Here is an 18,992-nt window from a genome sequence, read left to right as displayed (position 1 = left end):
AAAAAAAAATTATCTCTTATTTTCAACGAGGCGTGCGTGACTTGTTAAAATTTTATTTATTTAAAGAATATCTTAAACTAACTGATGATTTTATTTTATTTTTATTAGACTGCTAATGGTATAAAATAATTATCCTATTTGATATTAACTTTTAATTTATCCAAAATTGATGGAATTGAGAAAAAGAGCCCAGCCCAATAAGAAAGATCGTTGCTGTATGATAGTTGAGTTGTGGTTGGTTGCGAGGCAAATACACTAAGCAAGGATGATGGCTTCTCCTTTACCTTCCCTCGCCTCTTTCTTTCCCTCAAACCACCATCCTCCTTCTCTAACTACTGCTTCACTTCCAGTTTCGAAGCTTATTTTCTCATCTTTTTCCCCAAAGTTGTCAAGAAACAAGAAATGGGTCTCACGCAGAAACAGATTCTATCCGGCGAAACCAACTGACCATGATTTAGACACGACGGGACCATCCCCACAAGCCTCAACTCAAAATGCTGTCAATGCATCCACCAGTTTCTTATCTATACTTTGTCCTCTTCTCAGATTATTCTCTGTAAGTTTCTTTATTTTTTTCTTGAAACCTTGTTTATCTTTTCTCTACAACAAAAAAATTTGAGCTTGTCATGCCCATAAAATCACAGGTTAAGTGCTATTCAGCATTACTTTATGGAATTAAAGACAAATAACTCATCAATTTCATGTTTCTTTATTTTCAATATCACCTTGTTAACATTTCAGGTAAACATAGTTTAATGCTTAATATAATCAGTACAATTATATTGTTTTAATTTTATTACTTACGGATGCTTACCTTAATACAACAAATAGTTATATTCACTAAAAATGAAAATAACTATATTTATTTGTATTTTTTCTAATATGTACAACTAGGTGAAAATCATAGTTCTCATTGCACTAAACCTAAGTTCATATGTTACATTGGATCAAAGTTGATATGTAATATTTATTCCTTTTATGTTATTAGGGTAGATGAAATTATGGTAGTTGGGTCTCTTTATGATGCCATGAGTGCCTGAAAATTGTAGAAAACTGGCAGTTTTGAGTAGATTTAATTGTAGGTTATGTCTCTCTTGCGGAATACCAATAGAAAGGCAAGATTAACTGTGGATGCATGTTTCTCATATCGTTATTATATTTTCCTCTAAAAAAATGGATTAAAACCAATTATGACTAGGACATCAGCTTGGTATCCTGGCTCTTTATGTTCTTGCTTCTTATCGGTTTGTATAAGTAACTAACAAACAAGCATGCAATTATTGTCATTTAGAATTTAATTGCAGAAGCGTAGTCAGTCGATGAATTTTGGTGATATGATTTGGTTTCTATGGCTCAAATTTTTCCGTTTCATGATTATCATTTTTCCAGTTGAAGATTTGGCACCTTGTCTGTCAGGAAACATTTTGATCTACAAACCTTCGTGTTCCAGTGTAGTGTTATTTTGAGTATCATTTTCTTTTCTGTTTTGCATGTGTTGACTATTGTTTTTGGCTATGATATAAGATTAACATTTTATTCTCGGTACTTTTCTTGTTGGATTTTACCAATCTCAAAGGCTCATTACCTTTGCTTGGTGTTAACTACCTGCAAGTGCTTATTATGTTTTGCAAGTGTAACTATGTACTGATTTTCCTGGGTATTTGCCACCCCATGCACTTCACCTTTAACTCTGTGATCTTCCTTGCTGGTCAAGTCAGTCAAGCATAGTAAGCCATTAACTCTATCTGCCCCCCTCAGTAGAAAAAGATTCTCTGGCATGCAATGCAAGGTTTCCGAGACCATCGTTGTTCATATTACACAGCATATATCATTTAACAACTAAACCAGATATCCAAATGCTAGAATTTCTATTGTCTGAATGTTCAGAATCAGGTTTCCTTATCGACTTGCTTCTTCATTTGATTCATGCCTATTCTTTTTGTTTGAATTTAATTGTATGTTGCTTGGACTGTTCATTGTTTTTGAAGTATCCGTGTCCGATACATGGGATACATATGCATTAACTCTTTGAAAAATCTAACTATACCCATGTCTGATACGTATGCATATCTGACACTCACATCTAAGTCCAAGCAACATAGATTTGATCCCTTGGCAGCTAATACCTTTGATGGACTGGCTGCTGTACTTTTTATGCATTAACACTTCAGAAAGAAGCTGCTGTAGCTTTAAACAAAATTCCTTCCCTCTATTCTCGTACTTGGAATTGATTTCTATTTCTAGCATATGTGATTATAAGTTTGTGGTCCTTTCTATAACTTTTCATTTTTTCCTTATCAATGCTTTCTATATTGTGGTTTGCAGGGAGGAGACCCCTCCCAAGAACGGAATGTTGCTCTCGAGGTAACCTCTTTAAAGAGTCACCCTTTTTTCTCATCACTCTTATATCATTTATTTCTTTGCCCAAACTATTGTCCTTCTCCTTTTTCTTTTTACCTTTCATAAGTTTCTTCAATGTTTTATTTACGTTTTCTTTTACATAATATACCTCTAGAGTCCCGTTTAAAGTCATGTTTTCTTTATGTTTCTTTCTTCAATGTTTGCATACGCAGAAAGCTTTAATTCTCTACTTTTTTGTGGCTCAATAGTAGGTAGCGACATCTTCTTTATCCACCTTGGCAAGATTTCCTTGGGGATCAAAATCACTAGCAGAGGGCTCAGAGAGCAACGATATAACCATTTCTGATCCTCCCATTCGCATGCAACTCTTTGAATTTGGTAAGTGTCTTGCTAAATAAGGTTTGGTCATCATATGCTTATAAATGGCCAAAATGTGAAAAGTTGCTTTCCTCTACATTTCACTTTGATTTATCTTAGTTTTCCTGATTCAATGTTTTGGCTACACAAGTGGATGGAAGAATGAGCATTAGAATTTCTGAAAACAAGTAAATTAGCATGTTCTAATAAACAAGTTCTCACGCCTTGTAAAAATTATCATTACTTTTGGGATCAAAGTTTGGATAAATTGCTTATTTCAAATGTTATTTTCTGAACCTGAAAGTTTTCACTTTATTTAGTATTTGCATTTTGTAAACAGAAGCATGCCCCTTTTGCAGAAGGGTTCGAGAAGCATTGACAGAGCTGGATCTTTCTGTAGAGGTGAGAACTGCTAGATATATTTTAGAAAAATTCGTTGTTTATCACAATTGACCAAGTTTTATTAGCAGCTGTTCTCTTTTATAAACATTTATGTCCTGAACATATTCTGAAGGGGTTTTCCATTTCAAAACGGTCCATGTAAACAGCACAATTTCATTTGCATTGAGAGAGAGAGAGAGAAGGGGGAGGGGACTATTGCAAGGTTGGTTTGGATAGCTTAGTCAGGTTGGCTGATAATGCAAATCTGTAGTCAACCTAAACGACACGAAGTTAGCTGATTTAGTATTATAGAGTTTGTGCAGGATATATAAGTTTTACATAACCAGACAATATCAATTCTCACAGCATGTTGTCTCATAAGTTAAAATATCTATCTTGTATTTGATGAGTTATTATGGTTATCAGCTTACATTTTCTGATAATAAAGGAGTCTGAATTTAAGAATTCATCTTTCTTTCGGCTTCTTTCTTCTAAAAAGTTGCTGCTCTGAGTTGAATACTGCTGTACAAATGGACCAGGGAGAAAAAACTGAACTGAATAATTTGTACCTCTTTGGATGATTTATAGGGTATTCAGTGTTTAGTGCACTCTTTACATGATTAGAACAGATTCCGGTTAACTCAATCTACGGTTTATGTGCTTCATCTGAGAATAAATGGAATAATGCATAGGACTTTATATCATATGCATAATACTTATCATGCCCATTTTGATGCTTTGCTATTACTTAGTTTCCATGCATCATGATGCAGACTTTTTACCATTTTTGAACAGGTGTATCCTTGTCCAAAAGGTTCTTTAAGACATAGAGAAATGGTTAGAAGCTTTGGTGGAAAAGAGCAGTATGTGGTTCTCTATCTTATAGTAATACTATTTTTGGTTGGTTTGTTGCTTGGAAGTTTTAAGTTGGATCGAAATTTGAGATGTCTTGAATATTAGCAATTTCATATGTTGAAGATGATGCACAAATTTGTGTTTGTATTAACTTTTAACTTACTTACCTGAGCATAATTGGTCTTGGTTTCATCAATTTTATATGAAGCTTTCTCGGGGGAAAAGGGACCAAGTAATGTTGTTAAGTGTTTCTCCTTTTATGGAATTTTAAAGTTTATGAAGTTATCATGCAGGTTTCCCTTCCTCATTGACCCAAATTCTGGAATATCAATGTATGAAAGTGGTAAGTTGTGAAGCTCTATCTCACCTTGGTGATTTCAACATTGACTGCCATTAAGTTCTTCTGCAATGATCTCCTGTTTTGTTTGACTTTGCTTCATAACATAAACTTGTTTGAAATGAATTGAACCAAGTATCATATATAGATTTACTCACAGATCCATATCTTGTTCTTTTCTTTTTTCCATCAATGGTGGATGTTAATGATGCTGATCATTAATGAGAGATTCCAAGCAGAGAACATGTGTCTAAAGTTTCTGGATTGCAACTTTTGACTGATTGCTGATTTAGTGGAATCTTAATTCATTTCCTATGAACACATCAGGAGCTTTTTGCATGTCTATTTTGATGAGAACGAAATCTAACATGACCCTGATTACAGACTGCTCTTATTTATAAGTATTTGTACAATTATTTTATATGGGAACCTGTAAGACAGTAGATGTCTGCCTGCACCTGCACAACTTATGGTTGATTTGATTATATGCTTTATTTACTGTCCATGTCATAATTTGCTGAACATTCATTTTCCTTCTACTTTTTCTGATAGGTGATATTGTCAAATACCTGTTCAAGCACTATGGTAAAGGAAGAAGCCCCTCAACGGGTCTTTTAGAAAGGTATGTAGGCACAAAGTTTGCGTATATTAAATATCTGTCCAAGTGTTTAAATTTGGTTAAACCCCAAACCTTAAACCTGGGATCTGGAATATTTTTCTGATATGTGCGTATGTATTCAGTTGCTTGATGTATGCTAGTACTTTAATGCACACTTTTTGGTTATGAGGGGAGAGGAAGATATATTGCAGAGAACATTGAAGTCCGAGAGAAACAAATTGAATAACTAGATTCTGGGGGTTACTTTGAAATTTTTGATTGAGTTTTATGTGTTCATTTTTAAAGTGGTAGCAAGATAGAAGGAGAAACGTATTCAGTGAGCTATTTGCTTTGGTTTGTATTAGTGATAATAATGCCAGCAGAGTTCTGGAAATGATTGAACCATTGAGATCAATGATCTGTTGTTCCCATGGCCCTTTGAAATAAGTTTCGAACTTTGGTGCCGTTAACAAATAGCTACCTTCTTTATAGATTTACTACATGAGTTCTTGGCCTTGTCAAGGGAATTACCGAAGATATGTTTGATTTCGAAGTTTTATGCTATTTTTTTTATTACCAAAAATGTTCTATTGTATCTTCGAAAGCAAAAATTGAAAGAAAACAGGGAAACATAGAAGTTAGCAATTTTATTTACTGCGTTCTTTAGGTTGTCATTTAAAAAAAAAAAGGAATTTACAAGTCCAATTACAGGTAAAATTACAACTCACATATAATGTGTCCAATCAACTAGAACTAGAATGGCTCCATACATAGCACAATGGTCTGAAAATCAGAATATATCTGGACTTAGACCAGAGTAAATCTAGATAGGGCTCACACATGTTATTGACTTGCGAAGAAGAGGGAAACATCTGGTTCAGATTAAATCATGAGTTTTTCAAAACAAAGTCAATGTATACACATCTATGTTACACGGACTTGGCTACAGGCATCAAATATGGGTGTGTATTACATACAGGTAATAGTTAGATATTTCTTAGTTTTGCCTTTGAGGATTCTTGGAGGTCATATCTCCATATCCATGCATCAAACATGAGTGTCGAACGGGTACTTTTAAAAAAATGAAGAGTGAGCAATGTAGATGCATATTGCACAAAGTTTTTAGTACAAATGGTTCAAATCAAATGATGGATAACTTCTATATTACTTGAACTAAAATATGAAAGTTGGATACAGTTATGTGCCTCATACAAGTATGTTCAGTTTTTTCTATGTTTTCCCATGTATATGGAGGGTAATATCTTTGTACTCATGTCAAATTCGGGAACTTCAAGAAATAGAGTTTGAGCAACATGTTCTTCTATTTTTATCAAAAGGTGCTTTAATTATAGATATGGACTTTAATTGAACATGTTAAGCCACGTGGTTAAATTGTTCCATTTGATATTGTGTTTCATTGATTCGTAAGAACTTTAGTTCCCGTCTAAATTCTTAACTAGTTCTCCCACAATGCTGCATTGTGCAGCACATTGTTCACTGGATGGATGCCAACAATTCTTCGAGCAGGTCGAGGAATGATGCTATGGGATAAGGCAAGACGAGACCCACCACCAAAAAAGCTTGAACTTTTTCTCGTATGAGAATGAACCAGTAAGCTATCATATTCGTGATTAAATATTCATCTGTTGGTACTGCTAATGAAGCATAAACCTTTAAATGCTCAAATGTTATCATTCTTCTTTCTTTATTTGACAGTATTCACGAATTGTACGAGAGGCACTTTGTGAACTCGAACTTCCTTACATCCTTCACAATGTGGGAGAAGGATCTCAACGGATGAAATTACTCCTTGAGGCATCTGGATCCAAAGAGGTTAGCTCCTGATAAATTCATATGATCTTTCTCTTAAAACAAATTCCTCCTCGAAGTAGAGAAATTGATATATAGTATTTGCTGGCTCATGCAACAAGCTTCAGGTCTTATGCATTAATAGTCTCGACCCACTTGAACCTTGGCTCTATGTTGTTGGATGCAGCACTCATATCCGATACATATTTGGACATGGATATGTGGATATGATTTCACAAGGACCTTTCAAATTGAACAAATTTGTATTTATCCATGTCCGACACTCAAAACCGAGTTTGAGTTGATGCACTAGCTTAGACTTTTGTAACCCCATCTCACACATGCCCCAGTTTGAGCAGAAACCCTACCATATTGAATGAACAATACGACATAAGCGGAAATTTGCAGGTCATGTCGAACACTTGATGTTGTGTTACTCAGGTGTGAATGTCGAACACTGAGTACGATCAGATTTTTCTTTGAATATTTTTTCATGTATTTGGAGGATGTTTGGAGGTCATGTGCTCATGTCTGTGTCAAACAGAAGTCGGACACAGGTACTTCGAAAAAATGGATAGTTAGCTTGAATCATTAACATAAAGTTTAATTGCAATTTGCAGGTTCCGTATATAATCGATCCGAATACAAAAACTCAACTTGGTGATTTCAAGAAAATATTGTCATATTTGTTCAGTACATATTCGGCAGCCGCTATATAGTTTCATTGGCTTGAAGCTCTAAGCTACCCTCATCTGTGCCATGTAAAAAAGCCTCAGACAAAGGTAATGCCAATTTAAAATTTTAAAATATAAATATTTGATCCGTTGCCCCTATTTATGATGCAATTGGTCACGTTGTACCTAAGATGTGAGAAACTTGTACCTTTTATCAAGGAAAACAAATAATGCAAGTTCCTGGTTGAAATGAAAATCCAAGTTGCAAGAAAATATGCAAATATATTTGTGGTATTTCTTCAGAAACAAGTAATCTTATACGGTTTACAAATGATCCCAGGAATAACTTCTTAATTAATCAAACAAGTATCATCTAAGAAATTCAGCGCCATCTTTGAACAAATTCCCTACGAAATTCTTCAAATCGGCCTGCATTGATGGCATCCCTTATCAACCGGAAAAACCCTAGAAAATGGTGGGTGTTATGTCTGCAACATCAAAGCCTAAAAGCTGTTATTATCATCATGGCGGAAACCTTGCTAGATAGGATTAGTATTGTTTCAAACGGTGAGGAACAGACATCAATAATTGATCAAATAAACTAGTAAACGTAAAAATGATTGAAAGCCAAGCCTGTATCACCAAAAGGAAGAAACAAAGAAAGAAAAAGGACATACATTTCCAACAAAATTTGTGCCAACATTTCATGGACATTGAGTAGATGATTAATGTAGGCTCGGGTATGATTTCGACATGTATAACACGTACAGCCTTCAACAATGGACGTTGTGTCTTTCCTGAAAAGGAGGAAAAAAAAAGATGTTATATGATAAGGAAAAATTGATCCAAATTTCATAAGTGAAAGCAGTAGATTCCCACTTAGATGCAAGATCCTCTGATGTCTGATCAACATGGATCCCAATATCTATTGCAAACAATGGCTCATCTACATGTATAAATGCATCTTCAATTTGTAGTTATAAAACATTGGTATCCCCATACCCAAATCTGAATATGTTTCGAACACTGGTGTCAAACATTGGTTCTTCAAGAAAAATGATGAATCAGAGAAATATAGATGACAACTACTGAGAACCTCAAATGTTATGATTCAACCATGTATAAATGCATCCATGAAGTAGAAACAAAATCTCAATAAGCATTCAAAGATGTAATATAAAATACTAGTATTTCTATGCTTCACAGGATCATTCATGATAGTAGAAATTGTAATAGAAGCAGGCATATAGAAACCTTTACAAAATATTCAAAATATTGATAATTTGACTAATAACATTCTATCTTAAACTCAAGCCAATCAAATTTCCATTTTTAAGCAAAAGTGTTAAAACTTAAAAGTAATCTTGAAAATTACCGGAACACTGTGGCTCTCAGATTAATTTTTCTGGGGTCGCTTCCTACATCACTTGGGACAAGATTCGATGCATTTATCTGTGTTCTATCTAGTGGAAAGGTGAGTGCAAAGCCTCCAAGAGTAAGATGGTAAATATACCTATAAATAGCCGTGAAAGCAATTAGCATAGTTAAAAGACAGGTTGGATGGTAATACATGGCGAACTGAGCTACATACGTCGACTCGAAGATATCAACACCTGCAGCAATGCCCTGCAATATTTCCTCTATGACATTAAAAAACAAATTAATCCGTGATGACGTGAATTACAAAACATACCAATATAGTAGGAATACAAATGTGCTTTCTGAAACATAACTCCACTGACAATGATAAAAATGTAAACAAAGGCTCTCACGTTACAATAATCCCCCCCCCCGCGCACCAAGAAAAACCCTCATCCCCCAAATCAACCACCACCGTGAGAGATCTGGAGAGTAAGAGAGAGAGAGAGAAAGCAGGGAACAAGAAAGAAAATAATGGATTGAAACTGAAGAAAACAGAAATGATTGGTACCTGGCAGTCCAAGCCCGCATATCAACCGCGGCTTTTCCTCTGGCAAGGCTTCCTGAGTATTACTAACACTGTTAGAACTTAAAATTACAGAGGGAACGTGAAATTGCCACTCTATTGCTGCAATTGATCCATAAAACAAAAATTTGCCGAGCAAATCCTAACCCTAATTCCGATCATAGCCATGAATCCTAAAATTCCAAATGTATGTCCAAAAACCCTAAGTAAACAATTTACTCCAAATGTATGTCCCATGTCATCAACTTGATTATTCTTTAACCCAATAGGATCAGACTTGAAGAGTACTGTAATAAACAAGTAAACGACCAACTTAGATTCCAAGAAAATAACCTAAGCTCCTAGAATAAACTAAAGTTGACAAAATAACATAGCAAAATTGGGTTTAAAATTAATAAAATTACAGTTCCCAACTCTGCAACAAAAACAATGAGTCAAGTGTTTCAATGGCTACACCAAGTAAGCTTGACCTTTGTATACTTTGTCATCATAACTATACATTTTTTACCTTTGGATGAAAGAAACAAAAGCTAACCAATAGTGAATCTTACAAAAGCTATCTCTTTTCTACTTTTTTCCTCTTTGATCAAAACATCCAAACTTCGTTGAGTTTTAAATCATGCATCAAAATATATATTAATATATGTTAAACTGATTATTACTTTTGCCTAAATTATGGGTTAAGCTACTTACAATGACAGCATTAAGCAGAGCTGGGCGTTCATCCATGCTTTCCCCAAGCCCTAACCCTCCAACCCAATAACCTGCATAATTTACATTCAGAATCAGTATTTAAATATTTGACAACGAGTGAACATGCAACCGAAAACAGATGCATTAAAATATGTACCATGGAATCGGAAAGATCTAGGTTTCAAGGTAGCAAGCAAGCATATACATTAAGATGAGTTGTCCAAGGAGCTAATAAGCACCGAGACATAAGGAAACCATATATACCACAGTTATGTATAAGCTAGAATATGTAACCAACACAGCTTGGATACAGATGAAAAGATTTAAAAAATACATATTATTTAAATTGGATATAGGGAGGAACAATGAAAATTCGAAGACTAACAGGTAAGGGAAGTAGTTATGCCATCTCCAGCAAAGTAACCACAAGGTACCACCTTGACCAAATAGATTTGAGCAGATTTGGCATCAGATCCAGGATATCATGAAGACCCCAAATTTAATCCCATTTAGATAATCAACAAAACTATATTTGAAGACTAAAATATTTTAATAATTTATTTACTTTAAAAAGACATGTAAGAATATTCTTAATTACAATGACAGATCCTATTATCACATTCTAAGTTCGGAAACTTGTTGATGACCAAATCCGTATCTGTCATACTCATGTTCGTGTTTGAGGTTGCTAGATAAGGGGCCTACATTGCAACTAAAACTATAGTACATATATATACACACACACACAAAAAAAAAAAGGACTTATTCTATTTGTAGTCTTAAGACACTAAGGAGTATTTACAATGCAGTTAAAGCTTGTGCCTGGTGTTGATCGTGTGTCCTTCATGCAGATGGACTTGAGTTTCCGGCTTTAAACCAAATTAAATATGCTTAGGAGCTTTACGCTGAAAATACATTTAAGCCAGACATAAATATCATATTATTAGGGCACCTTTGGTGCACAAAAACTATGGATACAATGGGATAAAGTAAGATTGTGAATAGGATTGTATTCGATAATGTTATCCAATATAATGCTAGGCGTATGAAAGGATTAGCATGCAACAAACTGTGTTAAGACTTTATGGCACAAACAAAAGTCTTGTTCGTAGATATACCAGATACGTTTCTTGTTGCTACCTCTTGGGCACATCTTCGCCTTTCTTCCAAACTAGAACCTCCAACAATAGCTCCAAAAACAGCTCCACTTGCCTAAATTCCATGAGTTAATACAAGCTTATATCAATCAAACTTAATATCATATTGCATCTTTTGACAAAAGCTGTGCTGATGTCCTTTTGGAATACTTATTACTCAATAAATTTAAAGCTAAATGCATTCCACAGCCAATGATGACAAAAACTTAACATTCAACCCAATATTTACTTAAATATTTTCTTCATAGTTCTGCACGGGGAGAAGATGTTAGACATATATTCCTTAAGAGACATTATAACTTCACTAATCAAAGCCCCATCATGGTTTCAGTAAGTACCTATGAGAACCCTTAGATTATTCATATCTTTAAAGAGCGAAGGCTTTCATCTAGTAAATTACCTACCTACTAAACAAATAAGCATCATCTTCGACTTAAAATGTAATCACATGGCTTGTAACCTTAACATTCTTATAAAAACATGGTTTGAACTAAATTTACCAAGATTTGACCTTTATGCTGTATAAAGAAGGAATAGAGCAAAAGGAGAGGAAAAAAAGGAATCAAGCTGGAGCAAAAGATCCTAGATCAGAAGAGGAGAGGAAGCTAGAATGAAGCGAAGGGATTTCATATTATTACGATATTCATCAATTTGAATAGCTATCAAAAGAGAATTTCCACAGTCAATAGCATGACCTCACGCGATAATTTTGAGTAGAAAGGCTTTACTCTCAGATCCTTTAGGTTTGAAGGTATTTAAAAGGTGGCTTTTGCAGGCTTTACCCGTTATCCAATTCTTCAATGGACATTTTTGAGGTCTCCACATACAAAAATAACACAACTTCATTAATGCACTTAAAAATCCATGTCCTTTCAAACATCCAAAGATGCCAAACGTTTTTTATTTAGTAGATCAACTAATTGATCAACCTCTACCTCTATTTATTATTTTTACTAGAATCAAATTTACTTTACATTCTCACAAATATGACTTTATTTTTTATGATCTCTTCATGCATGATGAGATACCTGTTGAAACAACCTTATTTAACCAATACTCAACCAATAGGCAAGCCATATTCTAACTACCACTACAGTCATACTGCATAGCCAATGCTATCTTGCAATTATGTAAAAACCCTTGTAACACTCAACGAACCATCTAATCTTATCCATTTTGGTCCAGTAAACAACATTCTATTACGTCTCCTTTCTTTATCCATAATGCTAATATAGGCACTCTCAGGAATGTCCTGAAAATCAGTTCTAACTTCATCGCTGACCTCGTCCATTTCTTTTACTAAAATTCTTCTCTTCTCATCCAGTATAACATCAAACCCCTTAGACTCTTAGGTAGTCCTTCAATATTCTAACTGAAGATCAACCCTATGCTTACTTTTATCTTCTAAAACTATAACATCTTTCAAATAGAATGAAACAGTAAGCTTCATCTAGAAACTAACTTGCTAAAAGTTAAACTAACTAGAAAACAGAAAACAAAAACATTTCAAAATTCGGCGTAGGTTCCAAAATGCAAGATGAGGTTACAATTAACAAAAAGAGCACCAGAAATAGTGTTTAGTAGTGACACCAATACTTTAAAGGATGACTTGGGGGTGAGTGTCAAATACAGGTATATGTCCTACAAGTGCATGTTTAATTTTTTGTAAGTTTTAATACTTGGAAGGTCGTATCCTTATACCAAAACTGGATACAAGTCAAGAAAATGAAAAGCCGGAGTAATATATATGATGCTTATCATTTACAAAAATCCAATATCATGTTATTCTAATTGTAGTAAGCCAAAGATGAAAGAAAAAAGGCAATAAAGGAAATTACAGGGCTTATTGAAATGCATTCATCGAGCCATTTGATAGTCCGGTCCACTGAGGTTTTGTTCCTTTTATCAGACACCCAAGCAGGCACTTCATCAGCCAAAGTAGCCCACAACTCAGGTCTCGTGGAAGATATCATTTCCATATATTCAACGGGTTTAATCTGGCAAACACATTAAAATTAAATTTCGCCCGGTTGATTCAGTTAGAGCCGAGTAATGAACACCGCTAAATACATCAGTAGTGATAGATAGTACCAGAAGACGACCACAAGGGGTCTCGAAAGAGGCCCCGATTTTGTTAGTGGAATTAGCTTCGGGAAGGCATTGAATGGAATCCCTTGGAACAGCAACGAAGCAATGGTCATGCAAACCAAGTAGTTGGTGAAGCCCTCCAATCTTGGAGATAGTTTTCATGGAAAGGCCTTCCAAGCTGAAATATGCAAAAGATTAAGCAGGGAATAGAGGAGAAAATATAGTTGAAATAAGGCAAATGAAAGCTTACAAGTGAAGGGGGCTGACATGGAGGAGACGGGACTCAGGGGCAGGGAGACAAGAGAGAAGGTCAGGGGAGATAAAGTGGGGCAAGCCTTTACGGGTGGAAAGGAGAAGCGAAGGGGTGTCGATGGTGGAGGTGCCCAGATGGAGGATGCCTGCCCGTGCTCCTCCATTGCTCCATGCCTTCACCACGAACTTCATGCTGCGGCAGTATAACAGTGGTTATGGAATTGGAGCGGCGAAGAAATAGAGGCCTTCGTCTTTCTTTCAGGGTTTTGTTGGGTTCATGGTTTGGCAACCACCCAACCCACAGTTCAACCAAAAATTTTAAAAAAATTTCTCCCGTCTTCTCAAATTTTATTATTATAATAACAATTTTAACCTAACGATAACGAATTAAATTTTTTAGAATTAAGAGTTAAATTTATTAAATTAATAAAATATATAAATTTTAAGAGTTAAATTTATTATTATATCAATAAAATATATCTATAATTTGATGAAAAAACATTTACATTAATTAATTATCATTAGTTTTTTACTTTCAAAATTAATAAAAATTAATATTTATTTTTAGAAATACAACTTTAATATTTTTTTAAGAACAAACAAACTAATTATAATAAACTAGGATAATCGAAAGTTACTAATCTGTCAATTTTAAGAATTATTATCAACATTTCAAAAATATCTTCGAAAATTTATATATTAATTTTTTTATTAAAATCATCTTTACGATACGATCCGCAACTTAATTTTATTTTTTAGAAATATACTCTGTATTCCAATATCAATTTTGATAACTACCATAAAGGTATTGATAACCAAAGTTGTGTATAATTTCACAATTCAGTCAAAATTATAAAACTGTTGTAAAATAAAATGTGTAATTATAAGAATACGTATTGGTTTATTGTTTTCAAAATAAAAATCCAACAAATATATATCTATTACATTACAATATACTATGTGGGTTAAAAAAATAATAACGTGAAATTTTTCATCGGAAATTTTGATTATGATTTAAATATACAAATAAATGTAAAATGATTATTTTTATATTGGATAATTATAATCATTTGTGTATGCAACAATTAAACGTAAAACGATGTTATATTGGTAACGGTATTGGTTGTTTGTGAAAATTAAATCAAATCAAAAATTTATATATAAAATTACACAAAATCAAAATACATATATAACATTACACATTAGACTAAAATTATATATAATTTTGAACTTTATCTTAAAATCAAATGAAGTAATTTAATTCTTCCAAAAAAATAGAGTAATTTAATTTCTATCAATTTCAAAAGTGAACAACTTATAACAATTAATCACGGCATTTAATCTTTTCATCAATTTATACTATTTTAACGATATAATAATAAATTTAGCCCTCGACATGCATTAATACATTTTGTCAATTTGATCATGATTATAAAAAATCAATAAATTTAACTCTCAATATCTACATATTTTAAATTTGATATTAATTCTAAAAGAATTATATATAAATTTTAAAATATATTTAATTTAAAAGTTCAACATTAGCAATTATCCAAATCCTAAAAAAAACAAAATTTTAAGAATATGCTTTTTTTTTTTTTGCCAAAGATTAATTTGTTCAGTTCTATACATGCAAATCTGTCCAAATGGGAACCCACCAAATATCCCCTCCTTTCCCACGATTCCTCAAATTTTGCAAATATTTTTTCTTAAAGTTGAATTTACATTTTTGTATGCAATAAAATAAACTTTTAATATTGATTTAAATTATTCAATTTGAGTTGCACTTTTACAGCTATTTCAATAATACAAAACTTAATTGGCACAATATTTTATTTTATTTTTATTTTTATATTTTGAATATAGAATGTACAGCCTAATTTATGTCCGGGCCCAACAAGCATTTACCCGGTGGCCCGCTACCCTAAACCAACCCTAATTCCATTACCCAATTTGCTTTGGCCCAATTTCAAGGCCCACCTAAACCTAACCCGGAGCCCAAAACAAGACCCAACTAGCCCAACCCCCTCAAAGCTAAGCTAGGGTTTCAGAAAAGAAACCCTAGCGCCGCATCTATGGTCCTTAGACCTTCGGCCTTCTGGCGCCGTCGCCGTACCCCGCACCCTTGACCCTCTACGCCACCATCATTTGTCGTGTCCCATCCGCACCGCGCCTAGCCTCATCAACACCTGCAAATGGCAGAGGGAGTCGGAGCACTCAACGGATAATACAAAAAAAACACAACTAAATACAATGTAAAGGGGATATAAAAGAAAAGCAATATCTTTGTAAAGAACACGGCATTTTTCGAATAAAAAAAGAAAACAGATCAAAAGGTTGGGCCCGTTTTTTTCTCTGTTCTTGTTTTTATTTACTTGAATCTTCATTTATTTTTTTTCTCTGCAATCGTTCAATAAAGCAAACGGAGTTAAAAGGAAGGGAAGTACCTTTTGCTCCGACGGGCTAGCGTCGAAGCCCCCCACCCTTGCCGCCGTAGGAGTTGGGCCGAAAGAGGCGTGTCACCCCTTTTTCCTTTCAACATCGCAGTTGAGAAGGCTTAACCTTCAAGGACACCGCAAAGAGGGAGACCGTTCTCGCGTGACTCCGGCCATTGGCCATGGAGGCGGAGACGGGGGTCTAAGCCTCAAGACCGAGCAGAGAGCGCCGGGCTCTCTGTTTATTATTGTTTCTTTTTTTCTTTTTGGAAGCAAATGGGTGGCTGCCAGATTAGGGTCCTTTGGACCCTTATGTGATGTGTGAAACGACGCCGTTTGGAGTCTGATCAGTGGCTCCAAAACGGCGCCGTATTGAGCATGACCCGCGTGTTGACCCGTCGGGCCCCAAGGATCCGCGCATTCAGGCTCGGAGGGACTATTTGCACATCCGGTCCCTCCGCTTATGCAATAGGGCGCGATCTGGTCCCATTCAAATTTTTAAATTTGGCCGCTTGCTTTTTATGCGCTTCGATTTAGTCCAGTGCGGAGCATAAGCGCATAAGGTTGGGGAAAATTGTTCAGTCGATCCCCCTTCTTCTGCGCGCATCGCAAATCGGTCTTGTGGCCTTATTTTATCTTGATTTCTCCCCTGGTATTTTGTTTTGTTTTTAGTTTAATCCTATCATTTTATTTATTATTGAGTTTATTATTATTATTGTTATTATCATTATTATTATTTCTTCCTATTTATTTTTATTTATTTTATTTAAACCTTTGGTACGTATATATATATGCATATATTTGCATGACATACATGCATTATTCTTATAATTTACATATACTTATATATTTTCATACATTTTATAACTTATGTACATATCTATAGATCTATATACATGTTTTCATTCTTATAAATATACATATTTTTATATAATCTTTATAGTTTAAAACATACTTCTTTTATATATTTTTAAAATCCACATATATACACCTTTTCAATATATTTTTTAACATGTATATCAATTAACGTATTTATTTGTATACATATGTATATTTTCATATTTTAAAACTTTAATTTGTACATATGTATATTTTACTTTACAATATGTATACACTTACTTTTTATCTGTATTTCTTTGTTTTCGTATTCCATTAGTTTTATACATCTATACAGGTACATGTTTTTATATATACGTATATTAATTTATTTATTAAAATATACTTTATATATTTTATTAACTCATGTATACACATATTTTGGCTCATGTCTACATATATCTTTTTATACTTAATTGTATTTGCTATTTATTTATTTCATTTTTGTCATTATTTTGAATGGATGATTTAAATTTATTTGTTTTTTTATATCGTGTTATTTTGTATGTTATAAATTTGATCGTTCAAATTAATTGCTATTGTTTGCATCGTTTTTATATTTTCATGTTCATTATGATCTTGCTATGCATAAATAATGTAGTTTGCTTTCACTATGATTTTGTGCTTTATTTTTGCTCGATATAACAAAATTTATTTTCAAAAAAATAGCATTTCGTGTTTGGAATCGAGAAAATCGTGCCCTAACTTACTGGGTTTCGTTTTTCCTCGATAAATCTAAATGCACGAATCTTTTCAAGCTCAAATTTTAAATGATCCCGGGATCTTAAAAAGGGTCGCGTCCTAACTTACTGGTCGTGATCTCATTTTAAATCCGAGATGGCTAAAATATCTTTTAAATAAGCATTTTTTTTATTCGCGTATCGGGAGTTTGAGACATTGTATTCTAACTTACTGGATATGATTCTCTTTCTCGATTAACGTGGAATATACTTCTTTTTCCAAAACTTTAATGCTAGGATCGTATTTTTTTTAATTCTTTCAAGTTCTCAATTTTCGACATCAAGACATTAGATAATCAACTAGGTACCAATTTCTGGGCGTTACGAGGGTGCTAACCCTTCCTCGTACGTAACCGACTCCCGAACCCGTTTCCTAAATTTCGTAGACCAAAACCGTTGTTTTAATAAGATCAAATTATTTATTAAAAACAACCATTTTCGAGGTAATCCAATCACACCTCATAAAAAGGGATTGGTGGCGACTCCCATTTTCGTTTTTTCGTTTTCATCAAAACCCAAATCGACCCCGTCTTCATCAAAAAAAATGGTGTCAACAGCTTGGCGACTCCGCTGGGGAAGTTAAATAAGAGAGTCAAGCCATGAGTTGATTATTTCTTGTCTTTTTGTCGAAAGTTGAAAATTTGGTTTAAATATACGATCCTCTCATTGCATTTCATTTGTTTTGAGTTATAGTTTTTATCATGTTTTGTATTTTAAATTTTTATATCTTTCTGCATTGCATTGCATGACCGTTGGTCACACCTTTTTAAGTGGGAGTGAGAAACTACGCCTTCGTGAGGTTTTCACCTCCGCATGGGATAGTGAATCGCTTCCGGGATACATCCGTACCTATGTCTTCGTGAGATTTTCATCTCCGCATGGCCATAGGGAAATGTATCCCCCTGAATCGAACTTGGTCCGTATGAGCCTATAATGGGTGAGGATCGAGGAATCTGCTGGTTCAGGTACCCAACTTTAGAGCCAAACCACATGTAATGAGCCATAGGAACTGACCTAAGTAGAGCTACTCCAATTTTTAGTGCTTACCTAAATGAGTGCTGTATTTATTTGTCGCTTATTTTAAATCTTATTATGTGTTTAATGCTAATTTACTTTGTTTGTGATTGCATGGCATCTTCATTCTAAAAGAGGTGTCGATTTACATTCAGTTTCTCAGTAGAAAGCTTATCATGGAAAAGGGGTTTGTTGATAAAGTAGAGGATAATGCGGCTGTGCGAATATGGGCTGAAACGACACAACGGGAGAAAGGCGATAGTCTTACCGAAGGGTACGTGTCAGAATTGTGGGATTTTACCCGTATCAGTGTAATCCAGAATGACCTTCGAGAAATGAAAGAAGTCTGGGATCAATGGGATGTCGAGGCCAAGCAGCTGTTCTATTGTAACTACGGTGACCTACCTTATCTACTTAGTG

The 18,992-nt window shown here is 34.2% G+C and overlaps 1 protein-coding gene and 1 pseudogene across 3 annotated transcripts; one reads left to right on the top strand and one right to left on the bottom strand.

The window, feature by feature from the left end:
* The first annotated feature begins 214 nt into the window (after positions 1-214).
* On the top strand, positions 215-7,645 carry LOC107957644 (uncharacterized; annotated as a pseudogene).
* Positions 7,646-7,647: 2 nt separating this feature from the next.
* Positions 7,648-13,850, bottom strand: LOC107957643 (queuine tRNA-ribosyltransferase accessory subunit 2). Of its 3 annotated transcripts, none has more exons than XM_016893191.2 (10): positions 13,506-13,850; positions 13,259-13,433; positions 13,006-13,164; positions 11,129-11,222; positions 10,011-10,081; positions 9,303-9,354; positions 8,964-9,012; positions 8,748-8,885; positions 8,050-8,169; positions 7,648-7,860 (listed from the first exon to the last, which is right to left on the bottom strand). In XM_016893191.2, the coding sequence occupies exons 1-10, from the start codon at positions 13,697-13,699 to the stop codon at positions 7,755-7,757; spliced, it is 1,158 nt and encodes a 385-aa protein (XP_016748680.2). In that variant the 5' UTR covers positions 13,700-13,850; the 3' UTR covers positions 7,648-7,754. The 3 variants fall into 3 exon arrangements, with proteins under 3 accessions (XP_016748680.2, XP_016748681.2, XP_040968041.1); XM_016893192.2 differs by having other exon boundaries at positions 7,648-7,875; positions 13,506-13,828; XM_041112107.1 differs by lacking the exon at positions 8,748-8,885 and having other exon boundaries at positions 8,886-9,012; positions 13,506-13,830.
* Between the last annotated feature and the right edge of the window lie 5,142 nt (positions 13,851-18,992).

The sequence above is a fragment of the Gossypium hirsutum genome, chromosome A05 (genome assembly GCF_007990345.1).
Source record: "Gossypium hirsutum isolate 1008001.06 chromosome A05, Gossypium_hirsutum_v2.1, whole genome shotgun sequence".
Taxonomy (NCBI): Eukaryota; Viridiplantae; Streptophyta; class Magnoliopsida; order Malvales; family Malvaceae; genus Gossypium; species Gossypium hirsutum.
Note: the sequence above shows the minus strand (reverse complement) of the source record. Positions and strands in the feature narration are given on the sequence as shown.

Coding starts and splice junctions, on each gene's coding strand:
- LOC107957643 (XM_016893191.2), bottom strand. CDS start 13,699: ATGAAGTTCGTGGTGAAGGCATGGAGCAATGGAGGAGCACGGGCAGGC. Junction 10,082..11,128: donor AGCAACAAGAAACGTATCTG/GTATATCTACGA, acceptor TAAATTATGCAG/GTTATTGGGTTGGAGGGTTA. Junction 9,355..10,010: donor CTCTGCTTAATGCTGTCATT/GTAAGTAGCTTA, acceptor AGTAATACTCAG/GAAGCCTTGCCAGAGGAAAA.